Here is a 20,288-nt window from a genome sequence, read left to right on the forward strand (position 1 = left end):
TCTCAGGCAATATAAAAATAAATAAAAAATGAATTGGGTTTCACGCCATTACTTTGACATGGTCAGGTTTAAATTACTGGAGGTTCAAAAGGATTTGCAGAAAACCAAGATGGATTGCCTTCTATTTAGAAGGTACATTCTAACAGGGAAGCATAAACATTCACATCATTCAATTTCTACTGCACTTGTTATGAGGTGAAGTGGAGGAAATAATTGCAGAAACTGAAGGAGTGGATCTATGTGTTTTTTTCTTATTCTTTTCACTAATATGAACGGGGAAAAAAAACAAAAAAAAAGAGGTTTAAATCTTCTTTCGAACAGCATTACAATTTGTCCCCACACTTAAAAAAAAAATATATATATATATATATATATACACACACACTCCATCATTTTGTTTTACAAACATACTTCTTAAAATGTCTTCATTTTGTTCATCAATATTTCAAATCTTTCCAGAATGCAGTACCTACTGATGTAGCGGTCATCATGTTGCAGTGAAATATGTGTTTTTGACCACTGATTTCGTGTTGTACCACTTTGCACCTGGATTAGCAATCTAGTGTTCACCAGTTGCAGACTACATTTTGTATTCAGTTTAGCTGCCTATTGCCTTTATCGTAGCGTTAGACACTGCGATGTTAAATGTGTCTGTACTTTTCTACATCGTAAACTGTGCTTGTTTTCGTGCTCTTTCTCACCGAAGAGCGAGGACATATTATGGGGGAGTTAGTCAGCATCATAAGGACAACAAGGAACAACTTAAGCTTGGGAGAGACACCTTGGGAAACTGGCCAGTTCCAACCCGTTTCTTTCAACTCTGACCTAAATTAGCCAGTATGTTTGAATTGCTAAATGACGGGGGAGCTCCTTCTGCTTTTTTAAGGTATAAAAGACCCAGTGCATCAGCGAAAGAGTAGAGTGGCCTCAATCAGGATTCTTGACGTCGGATGCCTGATACCTATCCCGTGGGGGTGGTTATCTCTTTCGCAGTCGAAAGGGGTCATCATCTTGCTGGCATGAGAAAGATGAAGAGCTTGGCAGGCCCTACGGGGATGAATTTTTACTTCATTATTTGCTTTGCATAATATAATACAACCACATATCTTTGCTGTGTAAATTGCAGTTGAGAATCATTTTGGTAAGTTTTTCTTTCGTTGCTGTGATAAACGTGTGCTTTCAAAATGCTAACCTCCTTTTTAAGAACCTCGTGGTGAAATAATAATAAATGTCTTCTTTGAACTAAGAGGTGCATTCCAGAGATTTTTGTCAGCTCAGTCACTAGTGAAAGCAAAACACATGTCTGCAAACTACCCCTTGCTTGACTGAACTGGGATTGCTCTAATATGTCAGGTACTTCTGAACAATGGAGATAGTGGTTCCAGATATTTGTACTTTAATATATTAACTCCTACAGAATAATATTTGCTTCCAATATTCATCTAGTGCATGGAACCTCCAAAACATAAGCGTTCAGTCCATTACACCTTGACATCTTGGACACTGATGGGTATATTTTGATTTTACATATGGAGTGCATTGGAGTATAGTAAACTTTCAAAAAAAACCTGCATCCTCTGAAAAATAGCACCTCTTAATCTTTGTACTGTAGTTGCAGCGCTATTCCCCATGTCTCCATATTTATTTCTAGTCCTGTCTACAACTTCCATTTGTTTATAACTTGGCTAACCACTTGAGCAGGTGAATTTAGTGTGCTGCCCATTGTCCAATGCCTTTCAAGCAGGATTTATGAGTAGTTAATTCACAAACCGTTTCCCTGATGTTTTATATATCCCACATCTCAGTACCTTGAAATGTGCTAGCAATTTGGTGGCAAAAAAATAGGAACCATTCCTTCCTTCCTTATACTTTACCCTAAACTGATTCCCTCATTATAATTGCCCTGTGGCATATTCATGCAGTCATTTTCCTTAATCCAATCTTTTCCCCAACTTGCCATTTGTTCTCCAGGTTCATATACTGTTTTAGCTAACTATTCAACTACCTTTGACTCTACGCATACAGTGAGTATTTCCAGGTTTCTTAAAAAATATTCACGGGTGACCACATATGGACATTAAAGTCACGTAATACTATTACTTATGCGTTGTATTTTAAATAACACTCAACTTTACCAAGAAATTGATAAAAATTACCAAAAGAGTGTTCCCGTGTGGTGACAAAACAAACATACATTAATGTGTTTGCAATATTGTACGATTTAAAAAAAAAAAAAAAAGGAAATGGCAAACTTCCCTCTTGCTTAATCATGGTCTATTAGTGAATTTCAGCTTGTTATCATTCCAAATAAAGCTTGTCAACTATATCTGCATTCGTTTTTTGTATAGTAAAGAAGGGAGTGTTGAGAAAAAGAATAATAAAAGCAGAAGTATATTTATTTTGATTTGCCAAACTCTACCTATTATTGAGAGTACAAGTGATTTTCATCTTCCCAACAGCACCTTTGCCTTCCAAATAAGTAGTTCATAGTTTAAATCCTAAAGATCATGATAGTTGTCTGAAACTATGTTTGCTACATAGCTCTTAGGTTTCCTATTGTACACATCGGACAAAGATTTTGGTAGCATGTGGGCATTGCATAGAATAAGAAATCTTTAGTTTTCTTTGTACATACCTTCTAACCACCCAATGCTCTATATTTATTAGTCACATACACGGTCTACATGATATAATATCTCCCATAAAATGAAACCGCTCTACGTTAATAACTCTAAAAAAAATAAAAGAAGAGGGTGGAAAATATTAGGCTGAGGGCAGAATGAAGGGGTGTATGGAAAGATGGAAGCCATATGGAGCAGATATGATTGAATGTGATAGGCCTGCATGTGAACTGAGGGTAAATGAGAGCCAGTGAAAGACACATTACAACAGAGGGTTTCAGGTTGTCAATTATTAGTTCCTGAGCATTGTTTTAGGTCAGGCTGAGAGAATCACAAGATAGGCTGAGGTCTAGCTTGGGACCTCTTAGAATGGGTTGAGAGTTTTTAAATGGGATGGTTGAGGCTCTAGAAGCGCTTGGTGATGTTGTAATGCAAAGTCTAGCTAAGAGGCCCTGAGCATCAGAAAACCATATGTGATGGTATGCTGAGGGCCTTATTAACAGCCAAAAATGAATGATTGCAAGCTCAGGGGCTCCCAGGAGCAGAGTCAGTAAAAAACATCTGAATGAGCTAGATGTTCTCCAAAGTGTTACTAAGGGATGAGAGATGCTTACTGGGATGTAACAGAAGAATCAGAAACAGGCCCCTTCCACAACACACTGAGCACACCGCTATCTCTACAATACAATGTGTCCAGAATGAACTCGAGCCAGGAGTAAACTTCTTCAGCCCTCTCTTGCGCATACTGTCTGGACAGAAGCATCCCATAGTGGACCTCAATTCCCCACACCTATATACTCCAGACTGAGACCTAATCCTAGTCTAAAAAACCCTTTTTGTTCCCCCAACTGTTAGTTTCCGTTTGTTTGCTCTCCTAGGACTATAATGGAGACACTGTTTTCAAATCTGGCCTGGTTATGGGGACTTTGTGAGTTATGCAAGTTGCATCAGGAGGCCAAAGCACCAGAATAGTTCGGTAACAGCTACAAGACAATGGAAGATTTATATGGGGAGGGATCACTTATGTACTTTTGCTGAAGCCAGAAAGCAGTTGCAGATTCAGGTAGGACATTGTTCCTACCTGCTAGACTGTCAAGAATTATCCATACTACATGGGAAGAATTTCTGAGTATGGCCCCAGAAAGTGCCATCCTAATAGAACTACTGGCTTTTACTTAGGGGTCTGAACACTGATAAAGTTTGAAAAAGGCATTACGTTGGCACCATCTGAGGTAGACGTTACAGATCAAACTACTTGAGACAGTGGAGTGCTGCTAATGGAGAACAAATGGTTTAAGGTCAATGGCATTTGTTCAAAAAAGGTCAAGTAATCCCAGTTTCCATCTCATCTGTTTTAAATAGCTCAATACAACATATCTCCAGTCTGTTGTGCTGCAAAAAAATATCCCCTATATGTAAGTAAATTTCCCAAGATGGCAATCAGCTGGGGGCTAACTTACTTCACATGATTTAATTATGCATGGTAGTGGGGCGGAGCTTGACCGGCTACAAGATGGCCGCATTGTAGTGAGGCTCCGACAGCCACCGTAAAATCCGTTCATAATCCTACATGTCACATTCGAATTATGCTACCAAGTGCGATGCCAAAGACAGCTACGAGGTGGAGGCACATGCGGATGCCCTTTTTCCCCGAAAAAAAAAAGGAAGTACGGGAGTCCTGTAGAGTGAATCGCGTCGGCGGCTAGCCGAGAGAGGAACGCATGGTGCACCGCGGGTGCGGACCAGTGCGGCCCCGGAGGAAAGACAATCGAGGACAAAAGCCCGGAGAGACAGAGAGAGGTGGAGCGTCTCTCGGGCTCCGCAGAGGAGGGCGACCCCAGAGACGAACCTTGGGCACCGTGCGATGAGAAGAGGTGAGGTGGGCCGGAGTATGACACGAGAGAGCACCGAGGGTTCAAGTGCGCTTGAGAAACACTGCGTTTGGATACAGGTGGGCGCCCCCTCCCCTCGAAAGTTGGGATTGGTCCTTTGGTGTAAATTAGAAATGGCGCATTAGGGGCAACGGAGTACGCTGGATTGGACATCGTGTGGCGGAGGCCGCTGGTACCGCGGGGGCCCCCGCTGTTGGCGCACTTGACTAGGCGAGACTGGAACATTAAAGAGTATGATTAACAAGCGTAGCACTCTCAACGTACAACCGAGCAAAACGGGATGATTACACCCAGCGTCGATAACCATTAGCGCACAGCGCCGTCCATAGAGGCTAGCGGGGTGCGCGGGTGCTTCTTGGGGCCGCGAGCAAAAAACACAACACCTAAAAAATGGGCAAGACAGACAAAACCCAAGGCCGGCTGCAATTTGAGCGACGAAGAGCGCAGGACCCTGCGGGAGATGGAACAGCGACAGACTCAGAGAAAGGCCCGGAGGGCACTCCTGGGGAAGAACAGAACTTAAGGCAACTCTTAGTTTCAATGCAACACAGCCTTAACCAGATAGATGGGAAAATAGACGCCCTCGCTTACCGCATGGACAGAATGTCTGAACGTATAGATAAGCACACGGAGAGATTAGACCATGTGGAGAATAGGGTGTCTGCGACTGAAGACGGGCAAACAGTACTGGTAAGCGACCAGTCGAAACTCAGCAAAGAACTAGGTGCGCTCAAACTAAAAGTGGAGGATATGGAAGCCCGATCCAGAAGGAATAACATACGCATAGTGGGCCTTGCGGAATCCACCGCGATCACCAACATGGAAAGCCACATTGAACAATTACTGGTGCAACTACTTGGTCCAACTACCTTTTCCGTACCTATTTGTAGTACAGAGAGTGCACAGATCCTTGGCGGCTCGCCCACCCCCAGGGGCCCCTCTGCGCCCAATCATCGCCAGGCTTTTAAACTTTAGGGATCGTGGCGCCGCCTTGCGCCGCGCAAGAGAACTCAAACAATTGCAATATGAGGGAATGACGTTGTCGATATACCCGGACTTCACAGCACAGATACAAGAGGCGAGGAGAAAATTCATTGAGGGGAAAAAACAATTACGGTCCATGCACCTGGAGTACAGAATGCTTTACCCAGCAAAATTGAGAGTGACGTAGGAGGGAATCCTATCTTTTTCACGGAACCAAAAAACTGGAACAATTTATGGATCGCAGGAAGGCGAACAATGGTGCCGAAGCAGCTGTAGACGAGGACATGTAGGTAGCGACAAAGAATCGGCGCTTCCAACGCCACTACCATCCTCGACACACTACCAACCTGCAGAAGATGGAAAGCTTGAGACACAACGGAACAGAGAGAACACATGCATCGCACGTTATTGAACAAACTGAGCGCAATATGAGAGCAAAAGTGACATGATTACTCACCAAATAGGTGGCTGGCACGCTAACACCCAGAGACAAAGCGGGGCAACATCCGCCCTGATGTGTGCTCCACTTATACCTCAGGAAAGGAGAGGTGTTGTTTTGGGAGGGGGGTGGGGACGAAGTTGGGTAAAGGATGGGTGAGATGGGCAAGTTGGGATATAGCCTATCGTGGGAGGGAGGTTCGGGGAAAGTTATTTGAGTACATACTTTTACACAAGATAAGGAACTGCAAATTTACAACACAAATAGAATTAATACAGCACGGCACAATAATAGATAAGACAAGCCTCCGCACACACACACCCTAACATAGATAAAGATCGCAAGCAGCTTCGATTGATAACTTGGAACGTTCGGGCCTCAATGACGCGCGAAAGACTCGCAAAGTAATTTGGTACCTACGTAATCACAAGGTAGATATAGCTATCCTGCAGGAGACACACTTAGCCCCCCAACAACCCCATGCTCACATCTCGGAGATTGCAGGGACAATTCGTTGCGGCAGGATACACATCACATTCCAGGGGTGTGCTGATTTGGGTTTCATAAGAAACTGATATTGGTCTCTCCTTGGTGGCAGCGGACCCGGGAGGGCGATATGTGGTGGCACGCTGCCCGGTGCGAGCATTCACATTCTTACTGATAGGTATATATGGCCCCAATTATGATGACCCACTATTTTATCGAGAACTGGCACTTAGGGCGGGCTCCTGGGAGGACAGCCACAGCTCTGGTGCGGGGACTTCAACTGTACATTGGACCCGGCACTAGACAGATCGGGTGGGGTAGCTGGAAGGCCGGCGGCGGCGGCACGCGAGATATTGCGTTTAGCCGCTGAACTGGATATGGTTGACGTGTGGAGTGATAGACACCCTGAGAGAGGGGGCTATACACACTATTCGGCTGCGCACAATCTACACACGCGTATAGATATTTGGCTGGTGGCTCGCCGGTTGTTGGGCAGCCTAACCCCGAAAGCTCCTTGGCCTCGAACATATTCAGACCACTCCCTAATGCAGATACTGTTGACAACTGGTATGATAAAGGCTCCCCCATTTTCATGGAGATTTCCTCCCTTTTCACTTCTAGATACTGTCTTTAAGGCCGAATTGGCCTCAGAGATCACAGAGTTCTTCCGGATTAATGAGGGTTCCGTTCCCGAGGCAGGCACGGTATGGGAAACCTTTAAGGTGTACCTCAGGGGGATCACCATAACCCCACAGTGACACCGCAGATGCTAACGTGTTAAGCCAAATTCGTGCTACGATACAATAATACCAAGAGACAGCTCATGCAGAAATACAACACCTGGGTAAATACGCCACAGCCCGTATATACGGGAAGGGAGAAAGACCGGGGGCAGTACTGGCAAGATTGATACGTCCCCAGCGAGGCAAAAACACAATTGAAACCATACGATCCGAGGGGGGAGAGGAAATAAGAGACCCTGAACGTATAGCTGATAGATTCCGAGAATACTATCAATCATTATACTCCTCCAGGGTAGACCCAAGCTCGGATGCAATAACAGACTACCTCACACATATCACTATGCCGAGACTGACACAGGAGGATAGAGAGGCTCTTGGTGCACCCTTGACCCTAAGCGAAATTACGAAAGCGCTGGGAGGTATGGCTGAGGGGAAAGCTCCTGGGCCAGATGGGCTGACAGTATACTTCTACAAAGCATACCAAAACCTATTATTCCCAAAATTAAAAGACGTATATGATGAAATGGTGGAGAAGGGCAATATGCCCCCATCAATGAGAGAAGCGATGATAATAGCCTTGCTCAAACCGGGTAAACCCCGAGAAAACTGCTCCTCTTATAGGCCATTGTCGCTATTAAATGTAGATGTAAAAATTTTCACCCGGATTTTGGCTGATCGCTTGGCTGAAGTGCAGCCGCGTCTGATCTGACCTGAGCAGGCTGGTTTTGTCCCGGTCGCAGTCTGTCCATGAGTCTTCGCACATTATTTGGCACTATACAAAACATTAACCCGGAGTTGAAGGCGGTGGCAGTCTTCCTGGATGCTGAAAAGGCGTTCGACTCGGTAGAATGGGAGTTCCTAAGGGCGACTTTGCGCAGATTTGGGGTGGGCGACACCTTCCTCCAAATGATTTCCACATTATATGGTGACCCCCGAGCCAGAGTTTGCGCGAACAGTACGGTGACTGAATCGTTTGGGATTACGAGGGGCACTAGACAGGGATGCCCGCTGTCTCCCCTGTTATATGCGTTGGTTGCGGAGCCCCTGGCGTGTGCAATAAGAGAGTACCATGGACACCGGGGCCTCAGATTTCAAAATTACACCCTTGTTTAGTCTACGTATGCAGACGATACCCTATTATATATCAAAAATCCTGAGCGTAACGTCACTCCAATACTTCAAGAAATCATAGCATTTGGCTCTCGGTCAGGACTAGTAATAAATTGGAATAAGTCCATCGTATTTCCCTTAACTCCAGTAACAACGCAGGTAGACGTAGACTTCCCGCTGGCGTGGAAGACTAACACTGTCAGATATCTGGGGATACAAGTGCATACTGACCCTAAGAGAGTAATAGAGGATAATTTTGAAACTGCACTGAAAAAATTGTCGATGGATGTGGAGAGGTGGATCAGACTGCCGTTGTCATTACTTGGGCGCATAGCTCTGATGAAAATGGTGGTTTTACTGCGCTTTCTATTCCTGTTTCAAAATATACCTATAGTCCTGCTGAAGACATACTTTGCCGCTCTGAAAACGGTATTGATAAAATTGGCATGGGCGAACAAGGTACCTTGTGTGAACTGGCGAACTCTGACACTCCCATATGAGATGGGGGGATTGGGCGCCTCAGACCTTGAGATATATTACATAGTAGCACATGCAGCAGTGGCACAGGAGTGGCTTCATGGGACGGGTGAGGCCCCGTGGCTAAGGATTGAGAGGGAACTAGCTGCCCCAGAGCAGCTGAGCAGCAGGTTGTTCCACACATCCCGTAGACGAAATAGGGAATTTGCGTCCATAAATTCGGTCACACGAGCATCGCATGAACTCATTTAAAAGCAGGGGCTGGTATTATTATATTCTCCGCATGCCCCGGTAGAATGCTGTGGCTGGTTTTCTCCTGGGAGAGACCGTAGGTTGCTGCAATCCATGCGCGAAATAGGCATTGACAAAATGGGAGATATCTTCGAAGAGGGCATAGTGAAGACCTGGGACGCAATAGCAAGGGACACGGAGACACTCACTTCCCTACACCAATATCAGTACCACAGGGTGAGACACGCTCTGACGAAATTATTGGGTGAGGATATGCAGGTCCTCTCGGTAGTACTGTTGGGAAAACAACCTTGCCAACTGATTTCTTGTCTCTATGCACATGTTCAGGGGGCTAGGGAACATGAGTTATCGAGAGCTCGTCTGGAGTGGCAGAGAGAGCTGGAGGTGCAGATCACAGATGCACAATGGCGATACTGCTGCTCTAGAACAAAATCCATATCCTTAAACGGCTGGCACCGGCTAATACATTTTAAATATCTAAATAGAGTCTATTATACCCCTCCTACGACTCTATCAATATGGACTTAGAGAGACAGCTAATTGTCCCAGATGTGGAGAGGAACGTGCTGGATTCTAGCATATGTCCTGGGGGTGCGGAATGGTACAGCAGTTTTGGAAGGCAGTGACACAGGAACTAAATACTATCACTGGAGAGCAGATGACCTGCGAACCGATGACAGCACTTTTGGGCTGGGATAAACAATTAGCGGCCCAAAACCGCAGGCTACTGGCGATGGGGTTCCTATTACCCAAACGGCGAAGGCGAATAGCTATGAGATGGGATCGTGGCCCAGTCCCCACAATACAAGAGTGGCATAGAGATATGGCATACTGTAACACACAGTCAGACAACTATAGTGAGATGCTCCCCCCCACCACTAGGCCGAAGAAATACTGGGAGGCCTATGGCCGCTAGCTTGCTGGAAAGGAAACAAGCGAACCTGAAACAGGAGAGACATCCTGATGGGACATAATAAAACAGAATCACATGAACATAGGCAGTGACTGTGACTAGATTGATGACCCAATGTTTTAGGGTGGAGGGGAAATGTGCAGAACTGTTTACCGTAGACTACCGCCTAAATACGTCAAGTGATTGATAAGTTTCCACCAAGATGAATACTTTGTTATGTTGTAAATGACTTTACTAAAATATAAATAAAGATTTAAAAAAAAAAAAATTATGCATGGTAGTAATAATATTAAGGGAAGAGGTCGTCACCACATTACAAAGAAAGGCAAGTCATACAAAAACTCAAGATTCAACAATGTGGGTTGGGCTTCACCCTTGTCCAAAAAGGGACCCCTGGAATACTACCTTGCAGCATTAAGACTACTCCTGGTCCAAAAGATGCATAACAACCCACTGGAAACAAAACAGGGACCCAGAACTGAAACCATGGCACAAATACAAAATTTAATGAGCGATGGCACAAAAAATACAAATAAAAAAATAAATGCAGATGACTGTGGCATGAACCATACGCAAACTGGAGACGATTTAGAGAGAAATTAATAAAAATGCTTGCACACTGGCTGTTAAAAATCAAACTGGCTGGGAGACTGAGGTAGTTGTGTAGCAGATATTTGTAAATGTGTATCAATACTTACAGCATCTAACCAGACAGATTCTGATCAAGAAGAATGAGCAAGAACTAGGCCAATGATGGCAAAATTAAGTTTTGGTTTTCAAAGAACTGTACACTAAATCATGGGGACAAATCCAGGGACTGTTTAATAAATAAATAAAAAATACTTTGAGCAGACTGAAATTAGCTCTGTAATAGTAAAAATCTAGAATTAGGGTTCCTACTTAAATCATGATATTGCTACAGAGTGTAGCATGCTGTACAGTGGTGGTACGCCAGATAATATGGACAATCACAGAATCTGTCTAATATTAGATTGGTGCAAAATATTCTAGGATATGCAACATATACATCTAGTGGGCAACTCATGAGATTCAATTTTTATGGTTTACACTGTTTACATTTCTCATCTGAGAAACTGCATAAGCTTTCTCAAGGTCATTCTTTGTTATGTATACAAGGTCTGGCTCTTCTATTAACCAGAATGTATATGCCCTAGAAACATATATTAGCCAGATGTATATATGATTTAAAAAGTTTGGATTGTTATGATAGTTCTTAGGACGTGAAACATTAACCAAAGTAATTTTCTTCTCCAGTACTGTGTAGTTATTGAGGATATAACTTAGGCTATAAATGATATCACCACTAAGGCGCTAATCCATTTTTTAAAAAAGAAGCTCTGTGAAACGTAAACAATCTCATCAAAAGAAATTACATCTAAACCCAAGTAAGTTACTCATACTTGAGTCTAATCGCACATAGCAGTACATTTTTTTTCCAATACTGAATCTTTCAAACATACATGTACTCTGATAAACAGAATAGGAAACAGTTAAAGCTATACGAAGGAGGATACAGGAAAACAAGCCCATTCCTTTACAGTTTTTTGACAGATGGGTGGACCAACCCAGAAGTCTACTCTGAAACCAAATAGTTCCTTTTGCAAAACAGATTTACTGATTACTAGATAGACACACACATATACACTCAGGAGAATTAGGATTAATTTGCTCTAAATAAAGAAGAGATGGTTCTTCATCAATGTATCTGCCAGTATGTTTATTAACAGACCAGACTTTGTGCTGCTGTCTCACAAAACATGTCAAGGTACAAAAAGAACATTAAATAAAAGTACAAATCACGGTACGCTGCCTAACAGAGACAAAAGTAATGCGTTTTGAAAGAAAATGTATCTTACTGAAATGCACAAGGGAGAACCATTAAACTAAAAAGCAGAACTGCAGTGTAAGACTGAATAACGGACGAGTATTCTTCAGGGTACTATGTTTCTAGCAAGCACCTTAGCTATCTCTTACTTGCTGACCACAAGCCTCTCTAGCCACATTCATGCTAACAGTTCAACGGTTCGCTACTGCGCCATTCGTACACTATACACAAGTGTCTCATCCAGCCACTAGGTAACTCTGCCCAATAACAAGACGTTCTACCCTATCACTTCAGCACATTTTCTGAGATGATTCTCCAATCAATACAGAATTCAACCTTATTATCCTCCTACATACTCCAATAACAAGCTGACTTTCTCCGCACCATGTTTAATACTAAAGTCATGGCTAGACCCTCACTGAAACTCATATAGCCTATCCACTTGTCCTCTTCGGAGTCCCGCACAACTAACTTACACACCGACTGTGATAGACCTTTAGCCTTCTATCTTCTACAGCTGGCTTATTTTCCAACTTCCCCTCTGTGTAACTTTCCTATTGAAACTTCTGAGAGACTCCCATCACTATTCTCTTCAAACAAGTCTCTGCTGGTCAGACCTACCTATCCAACATATGTGCCTCCACGCACACAACTCTCCTGCCATTGTGCCTCCCACTGGCCCCTACTTCTAGCAACACTCCCCTCATCACAGCCATCACGGGACACTGCCTTCACTTTTGTATCCAGGTGTCCCGATCGTCATCACAGTCTCATCTGTATGACTCCCCTGCTGCAACCCATAGGCTGAACTCCTACTGTTGACTCACTCAATCAGCTCTTACGTAGCCATCCTCGCCACTCACTTGGATCTCAACACCACAGGCACACCTTTCCAGTCACATGTGATGTAAACTTTCTAGGTGCACTCTCTAAGTCTTTTCTGTCACTATTCCAGCATTCTATGACTCAACTGACATGTAGATCAAGCCTCTCCTGCCCATCAACCTCTGAACTGATTTTTTCATGGCCTCTTCTGCACCTTATTACGCCCTTCTACTCTCAAGACCTCTTCTGCTGAACCCCAAAGCATAATTTAAACTCAGCGAAACATGCATCAGCTGATACTCCACAGTGTAGTATTATGTTTTTATGGACTATTTGCATTCTATCAAGTAAGGATACACTAAGTTCCGTAGAAGGCAACATCCTCGAATGATTTACCAAAGGATTTCACTGAAGCGATGTGCCTTAAAAGAGGAGTGGCCTTGGTACCCAGTTTTGACGAGTGTAAAGTATCATTATAAATGAACTACGCGGTATAAAGAATAACATTGAAATCCCCATCCTATGTGTTCTAAAAAAAAAAGTCAAAATTTCTTGCGGGTTGCATCTCGTAGAAAGTTCGACTTCCACAAGCACACCACCAGAAACAATTTTCAGACGGCATAAGTATGCCCATTCCATTTAGTTTTCCTTACACCGAACTTGAAGACTAAGCACCTCACCTTTAAAAATCCCCTGTGCTACAGGTATATGGATAAAGCATGTATCAACGACCTTCTTTTGTGGATCATCAATATTCCAGGCATAAACTTGAATTCAAATTTTTGAACGTGATGAAAATTAACTACAATTGCTACACCTATGTGGGCCTACCAACATACCTATTTACAGTTTATTTACTATGTAATTTATGCATTTAGGAAAAAATGTTAAGACCAAACAAATGGTAAATCTTTGCCACTAACTGTACCAGTGGTACAGGCTCCATTTTCTTCACGTGTAACTTTTTCGCTGAGTAGGATCACATTCAGAGGAGCTCATGCAACATCTAACACAACAATTCCAATAACTTTTTACCACCACAAGAGGAGTTCTAATCACTCCGTTGGCTCAAGCCCCTTTCCATTACAGTATGAGACGGAAGAGAGGTTGCAGCGATGGGGGTGACCGTGGCACTAAATTGCTACGAGTTGTGGAAACGCATCTACATGTTAAAGAAATGCACTCTGTATATTTTGGAAAGAGTGTCATATTTGATATGGTGTTTATCGCACACTTTACGTATCGAACATTGCCAAGGCTCGGCTCGCGCCGGCTTTCAAAGCCCAGACAAACTCTCAGCTTGGCTCTCTCTGTTAATGTGTTTGCCCGTCCATCTCTACTGGGAAAGAAAGTTGTCAACAAGTATTGGAAACTTATGTTGACAGGACAGTACAAGCTTACATGCGCGCTCTCCTTCTTTAAGATTTATTGGGTTACGAAAACTGAACGTGAAAATATATTAATTTCGAACGTTAACGCAGCACCTTCTCACCCGTCAATTTATTGCAGTTTAGAGTTTCCATAAGAGACGAGACACATAACATACACACACAGCAGAAATACCCGACTATAGATACGTGGAGAATCACACGTCTCCTCCATCACACATTAATAATCATTTCTTGAAATAAAAACGTGACAATCCTGTTGCACACTGTGCAGGGACTTACAACAAATGCGTACAACGTTTGGGACATCCGTGATTGGACGATATTTTTTAAACAAAGGTGGATACCCTAATAGGGCTCAGTCAGACACTAACACAGACAACGCTAGAGGTGAAGAAGCTCTGGGACCCACTGTACCTGAGAAAAGGGAGGTGGAAGCTGCACGAGCACCAAAGGCAAAACAGAAACTGGCAGCGTCCTTACCTCTGCAGCCCGAGCACTCGAGGAAGCGGAAGTACTACACAGGTCAAAGTACACGGACAGCGCCCCGCTGAAGTATTCTGGTCTGTCGCGCGAGCTGACGTGCGTTGAAACAGATTCGCGCCTACCAGGCGTTTGCCTGACCAGCAGAGGAGGGGGCTGTTTGGCATTACAAGGATTTTCTACCCGTTGTGCCAGTTATGGGCGTCGTCTTACAAAATTTGTATGCCTGTCCTTCATTCTGCTGACAGTCACCGCGCTGAAAATAGGGACTGTTTGTGGTGTTCAGCTCTTCCTCTTAAGAAGTTACATTTCCCAAAAACATGTGCACGTGAAAGAATATATTCTGAACGACAAGGGTAATTCAGGTTAATATGGACATTTGTATAGAGGCTGGTTTGAAATTTAGCCAGATTGTTTTGGTGGGCGTATAGTTGTAGTTCAGGGCAGCTTCTCAGTTTAGCGGTACAGCGAGATTGTGTGCCGAGAAACATGAGGCAATTCACTTCCAAAGTTCAAATACTTAAAAAATAATGTTTTTTTAATAACTGCCACGTTGTTTTGTTATGTTCAGCTAAATGCTTGCGATGTCATTTGTTGTACAAAAAAAAAAAACAGCTTTACAGTATTCTGTAAGTAGTAAGAGGCGCGAACTTAACATGGCGTGTGAGCAAATTATTACATCGCAAGAAATCACCTAACACAACATGAAAGTGAGATGCAGTGACTATTGCTCATGACCGAAGCGATACCTTAAGAAATAAATGAGGTGGACAGGGAAGACACGGGGAGGTAGAGGTACGTAGTTTATTACCTACTTCCGTCGTCCTCCTGATATTCCACGCAGGGAACCTGAACCTTGCCACCTCAACATTTTTCCCTTTACACCCACCTCCTTTATAACGAGAACAAAGAAGTACATTAGCATAAAAAATTATAACAACTAAGACAAAACACAACTTATATACAACACCATTATCATACCTGACGTTATCATAACTTTAGAACCCTTAACCTATCCCGTTAGGTCTTAGAAGCTAATACATGCTGTTATCTCTCAACCTTACAGGACTAGACTTTGACCTGCATGAAATTCTTCTATACCCGCTACCATTTCTGCAACACTCTTGTCTGCGCACCCATCCTACAACCCACGTATTCATCTTTATTTTCAGGTACAATGGAAAGAAACAACTTGTTCCACATTTTCCCATTATCCAACACCACCACATGATCCTTGACCTCCTTCACTCTCACAGGAGAAGAAAAACAAGATAACGATTTGCTCACAAAACCCAGCTTCCTGATCCTGACTGAATTTCCTTCCTGAACATTCAACTTCCTGTGCATACTGTCCCTGGACATGTACTTCTTTTGTACTGCAGATCTAACATCCACCACACTTTCCATTCTGTCCAAATCAACACCTTTCTTGTCCATGCATTCCTTGTTTAACTTAGTACCTGCTACTATACCTCTCCGCAAAGTGAAAGGAGACATACCTCTACTTATATGTGGTGTAGTCCTTATTCCCCACAATAACTCTTCAATAGAATCTTTCCAATTTAGTCCCTTGATAAGAGCAAGTTGCAGATTTTGTTTTATGATCCAGTTGAACCTCTCTACCAGGCCATTGCTGGAGGGGTGATATAGTGATGTTAAAATATGCTTAATGCCTACGCCTACTAGGAAACACTGCATTTCTAATGACACCAGGTGTGTACCATTGTCGGTTAGCATTTCCTCAGGGAAACCTTCCCTCAAAAACACATCTTCAAAGAACTTAACAGAATCCAAACTTACATAATCCACAGACTTTACTTCAGGGCACTTTCTTATGTAGTCCACCATGACTAAGGCATATTTAGGTGAACTATGAATTACTCCAAATGGTCCCAATACATCAAATGCAAGCTTGTACCACAGTATATTCTTAACTTCAATTGGGTTCACAGGTGAGGGATATGTTACTTGAGTCTTGCCACTTAACACACACAAACTTTATTCCTGGACATAATGTTTTATGGCTTTGTCCACAGCTGGCCACCAAAAATCCTCCCTCACCCTGCGTTTCATAGCACGAATCCCAGGCTGCCCTTCATGTGCTAAATCTAATACTCGTTTCCGGACCTACCAATTGATTACCTATTTGCACTATGTTCCCAACTCAGACAATTCCTCTTCAACTCTCCTGTAGGAAATTAAGACCCCTGTGATTTTTTTTTTTTTACATTAGGCCATCCTTCTGTTATGAATTTCTTTACACTTTGTAAGTGCTCATCTTCAGCTTGTGCATCTAACCACTCCACTTCCTTTAAGGCCCCTTTGGATACTTCCGTAACAGAATTCACCATACACACGTCTCTAAGTTGTCCATCACACCCAAACTGTTCTCATTTTCATTCAAAGGCAACCTTGAAAGACAATCTGCCACCTGATTCTTCACTTCTGGTACATACATCAGCTTATACTGGAATCCTTGCAACTGATATTGCCACTTTGTTTGGAACACAAGGGGTAGTTCTTCCTCCAGCTTTTGTTGTGAATAAATCCACCAGGGGTTTATGGTCGGTTCTCAAAATGAACTCTCTTCTCCATAAAGTTTTTAAAATACTGCACACCCCACCACAATGCTATGCCTCTTTTTCTATTGTGGAGTACCTGTTCTCTGCTCCCCTCAAGGTCCTTGAGGCGAATGCTATAGTTTCTTCATTCTGGTTACTTCTTTGCTGCATAAGAATGACACCTAACCCTGTGTTGCTTGCATCAGTAGCACTAATACATAAATAATTGATATCAAAGGCCTTGAGGGGATGTGCTTCTGCAGTGTCTCTCTTAATGTCTTTAAAACACTTGGTACACTCTTCATTCCAAGAGTATTTTTGCATTTTTCTTTATACGATTACTTAGGCATGCTGTCTTGTTCTGAAAAATTATATACAAACTTTGCGTAATACTCTACCAAACCTAAGAATGCCTGTAGTTGGTCTTTGTCAATAGGTTCAGGTGCATTTTTAATAGCATCCTAAGATTTTCATTTTGGGTTCTACGCCCTTTTCAGACATGTGTCTGATGTCCCAGGTAATCCACACCTTTTTGTAGAAATTTGTGCTTGTCCTTCCTCAAAGTTAATCTACTTACTTTTATGATCTCCAAGACCTCCATCACCCTTGCATCATGTACCAATTTGTTCTCATCAGATATCAAAACATCGTCCTGAATATACAGAACCCCTTCTAGCCCTTCACACAATCTATTTATTAACCTTTGGAATACTGCAGAAGCAGATGCCAGTCCAAATGGCGTGCAGACATATCTGAACGCCCCTTTAGGGGTCACAAATGATGTGTAGTGTTTCACATCCCTGCCCAATTCAATCTGATGATAGCCGGAGGAAATATCGAGTAAAGTGAACAATTTTCCACCACTCAACGTTGACAACATTTCTTTAATGTCCCCATGGAACATAGTTTGTCAATTTTCTTTTTGAGTTCTAATTGTAACCCAAGTGGTACACAACAAACCTTGTGTGCTACAGCCTTGGTGCCTTTAAAAAAATATTTTGCAATGTTGAAACCCTTTAACATTTCCTAGTTACTCCCTAAATACTTCTGGATAGTCTTTTACCCAATCTCTGCACGCACTCTGATTCACCTGGCATATGGCTTCACTCTTGGACGGAACCATATCTGGATGAATAGGATCTAATATGATTCCCAACTCTCCTTGTTTGTCCCAATCCAGCAAGTTGCTTCCATCTTTCACAATATACACAGGACCTACAGTACACTTTCCTTCAAATTGTAAGTTCACCTCAAATTTCCCCATCACCTCCACCCTTTTTCCACCATATGCAAACATTTTTATACAAGATTAATTTAACTCAATGTCGTTAATCATGCCAAAGTCCCTTATGTTCATTAATGTGATTGGCGAACCCGAATCAGCTGAAAATTTCTAATTTTTGTTGTTGACTGAATTAACACACGAAGGAGCTTTTCTTTTCTGTGCCACCACCATGGACGATGTTTCCATGGTTCCATCCCATTCTGGTCTAATCGATTAAAGCATAAGCACCTCGTTATTTTTTCTCTTTAGAATCACAATAACTGTTTTCAATCATCCTCACTGCCTGTGGAGCTCCACCCTTAGTGCCGATACCTGCTTTACAGACTTGTGCATAGTGTCCCCAGTTTCCACAATTGAAACAATTTTGGTTGATTGCTGCACAATACTTAGAGTTACTGATGTGCAACTTGCTGCTGCAACTGAAGCATAACATCTGTCCCTTCTCATACTTCACTGTAGGTGGTGAAACTGCGTGCTCCCGATGTGGCTTTGCCTTTCCCGCTTCAAGTTTTGACTTGACTTTGGTTTCACTTTCAAATATTTAATTTCCACAGCCTTTGCTCCGTCATTCATCTCTTTCATGCAATATTGTGACTGTTCAATGTTTCTAGCTAATCGTAAAGCAGTTTCCAAATCTGGATCATCCATGGCTAAAAGCTTTTCCTGAACTTTTCTGTTGCCCGTTCTCTCAATCAGTTGATCCTGGATGATTTAATCTTTAAACTTCCTGTAGTTGCAACTTGTTGCAAGAGCTCTTAACGCTGCCACAAAGTGATCTTTCGACTCTCCTGGGATTTGTGAGCGCTGAAGGAATCTCTGTCTTTCCAAAACTATATTTTTCCTCTGATTGAATCTCTTATCCATTGTGCCTATGACTAACGCATACTCATCAATGGTGGACGCTGATTGCTGTTCATTGTCTCCCACTACATAGACACTGACTACTTCTGGAGGTAATGTTTTCAAAATATTTCTGCCTTCTGCACCCAAATTGTATATTAGTAAAACTTTTTTCTTTTTTGATGTGAACGTGTCACCGTCCATAGCCTCTGAGTATGCCTCGAAAGTGTCCTTCCATCTTACCCATAGCACAATTGGGGTTCTTACCACTTGCGTGAATGGTGCTTGTGCTAGTATTTTATCCATTTTGTACCCAGCGTTGCTGACGTGATAATTTCCACCATTTATTTTAAATTATAAGCTTCCTTTATAGTCACTTTATTTAATAAGGCAATTCTTTTGCAGGGATCACCACAGTTTATTTTTATTTATGCGCATATCTTGTTACTGTATTTGGTTGAACATAACAGTATCTGCGTACTAACCTTTCAAAATTGCTGCCGGTCATGCTCAGTTGTACGCGCGCTGGAATTGTTTGTATCTTGTTTTCTGTATTTGGTTGGGCATAACACTATCTCCTTCCCAACCTCCCAATATGGCCACCGGACATGCTCAGTTGTACATGCGGTGGAATTGTTTCTAGTGTTAGTTGGGCACACACTCTCCAGTTTCCCCACCCCGAAATGTCCGTCGGACACGCGCAGAATACCTTCAACCTGCGCACGTGTGCAGGCACAGATTTTTCTTCATCACGTCGCTTCCTCAAACAGTACTGTGCCACGATGCCCCAGTGATCGATATTGGGCCCCTGCACACCACTCGCCTGCTGTGTAATCTGATCCGCTCCTGCACTAGGCCCTTGCACCAGCCCCAACGCCGTCAGTTTTGTGCCTCACTGCGCACCTGAACACGGGCTCCTTTCATCTCTGTCGGATCCCGAAGTTCGTCACCACTGAAAGGAAGATACATGAAGGTAGAGGAACGTAGTTTATTACCTAGACCCATCGGCCTCCAGGCATCAACCGCCACTCTCCCCACTCCCAGGTTCCACGCAGGGAACCAGAACCTTGCCACTCCAACATTCTTCCCTACAGTGCCACATGTATGTGACCTTTGAGCACACTGTGATCAACATCTCCTCCA

The 20,288-nt window shown here is 43.0% G+C and overlaps 1 protein-coding gene across 1 annotated transcript in view; it reads right to left on the minus strand.

Moving 5' to 3' along the window:
- Positions 1–19,694, minus strand: part of MAPK1IP1L (mitogen-activated protein kinase 1 interacting protein 1 like) — a 169,884-nt gene extending 150,190 nt beyond the window's left edge. Inside the window, exon 1 of the mRNA XM_069208539.1 lies at positions 19,631–19,694. Within this exon, the coding sequence (XP_069064640.1) occupies positions 19,631–19,653 (23 nt within the window). The 5' untranslated portion in view covers positions 19,654–19,694. The remainder of the gene's footprint in view (positions 1–19,630) is intronic.
- Positions 19,695–20,288: the final 594 nt, after the last annotated feature.

Source organism: Pleurodeles waltl, chromosome 9 (assembly GCF_031143425.1).
Source record: "Pleurodeles waltl isolate 20211129_DDA chromosome 9, aPleWal1.hap1.20221129, whole genome shotgun sequence".
NCBI classification, from domain to species: domain Eukaryota; kingdom Metazoa; phylum Chordata; class Amphibia; order Caudata; family Salamandridae; genus Pleurodeles; species Pleurodeles waltl.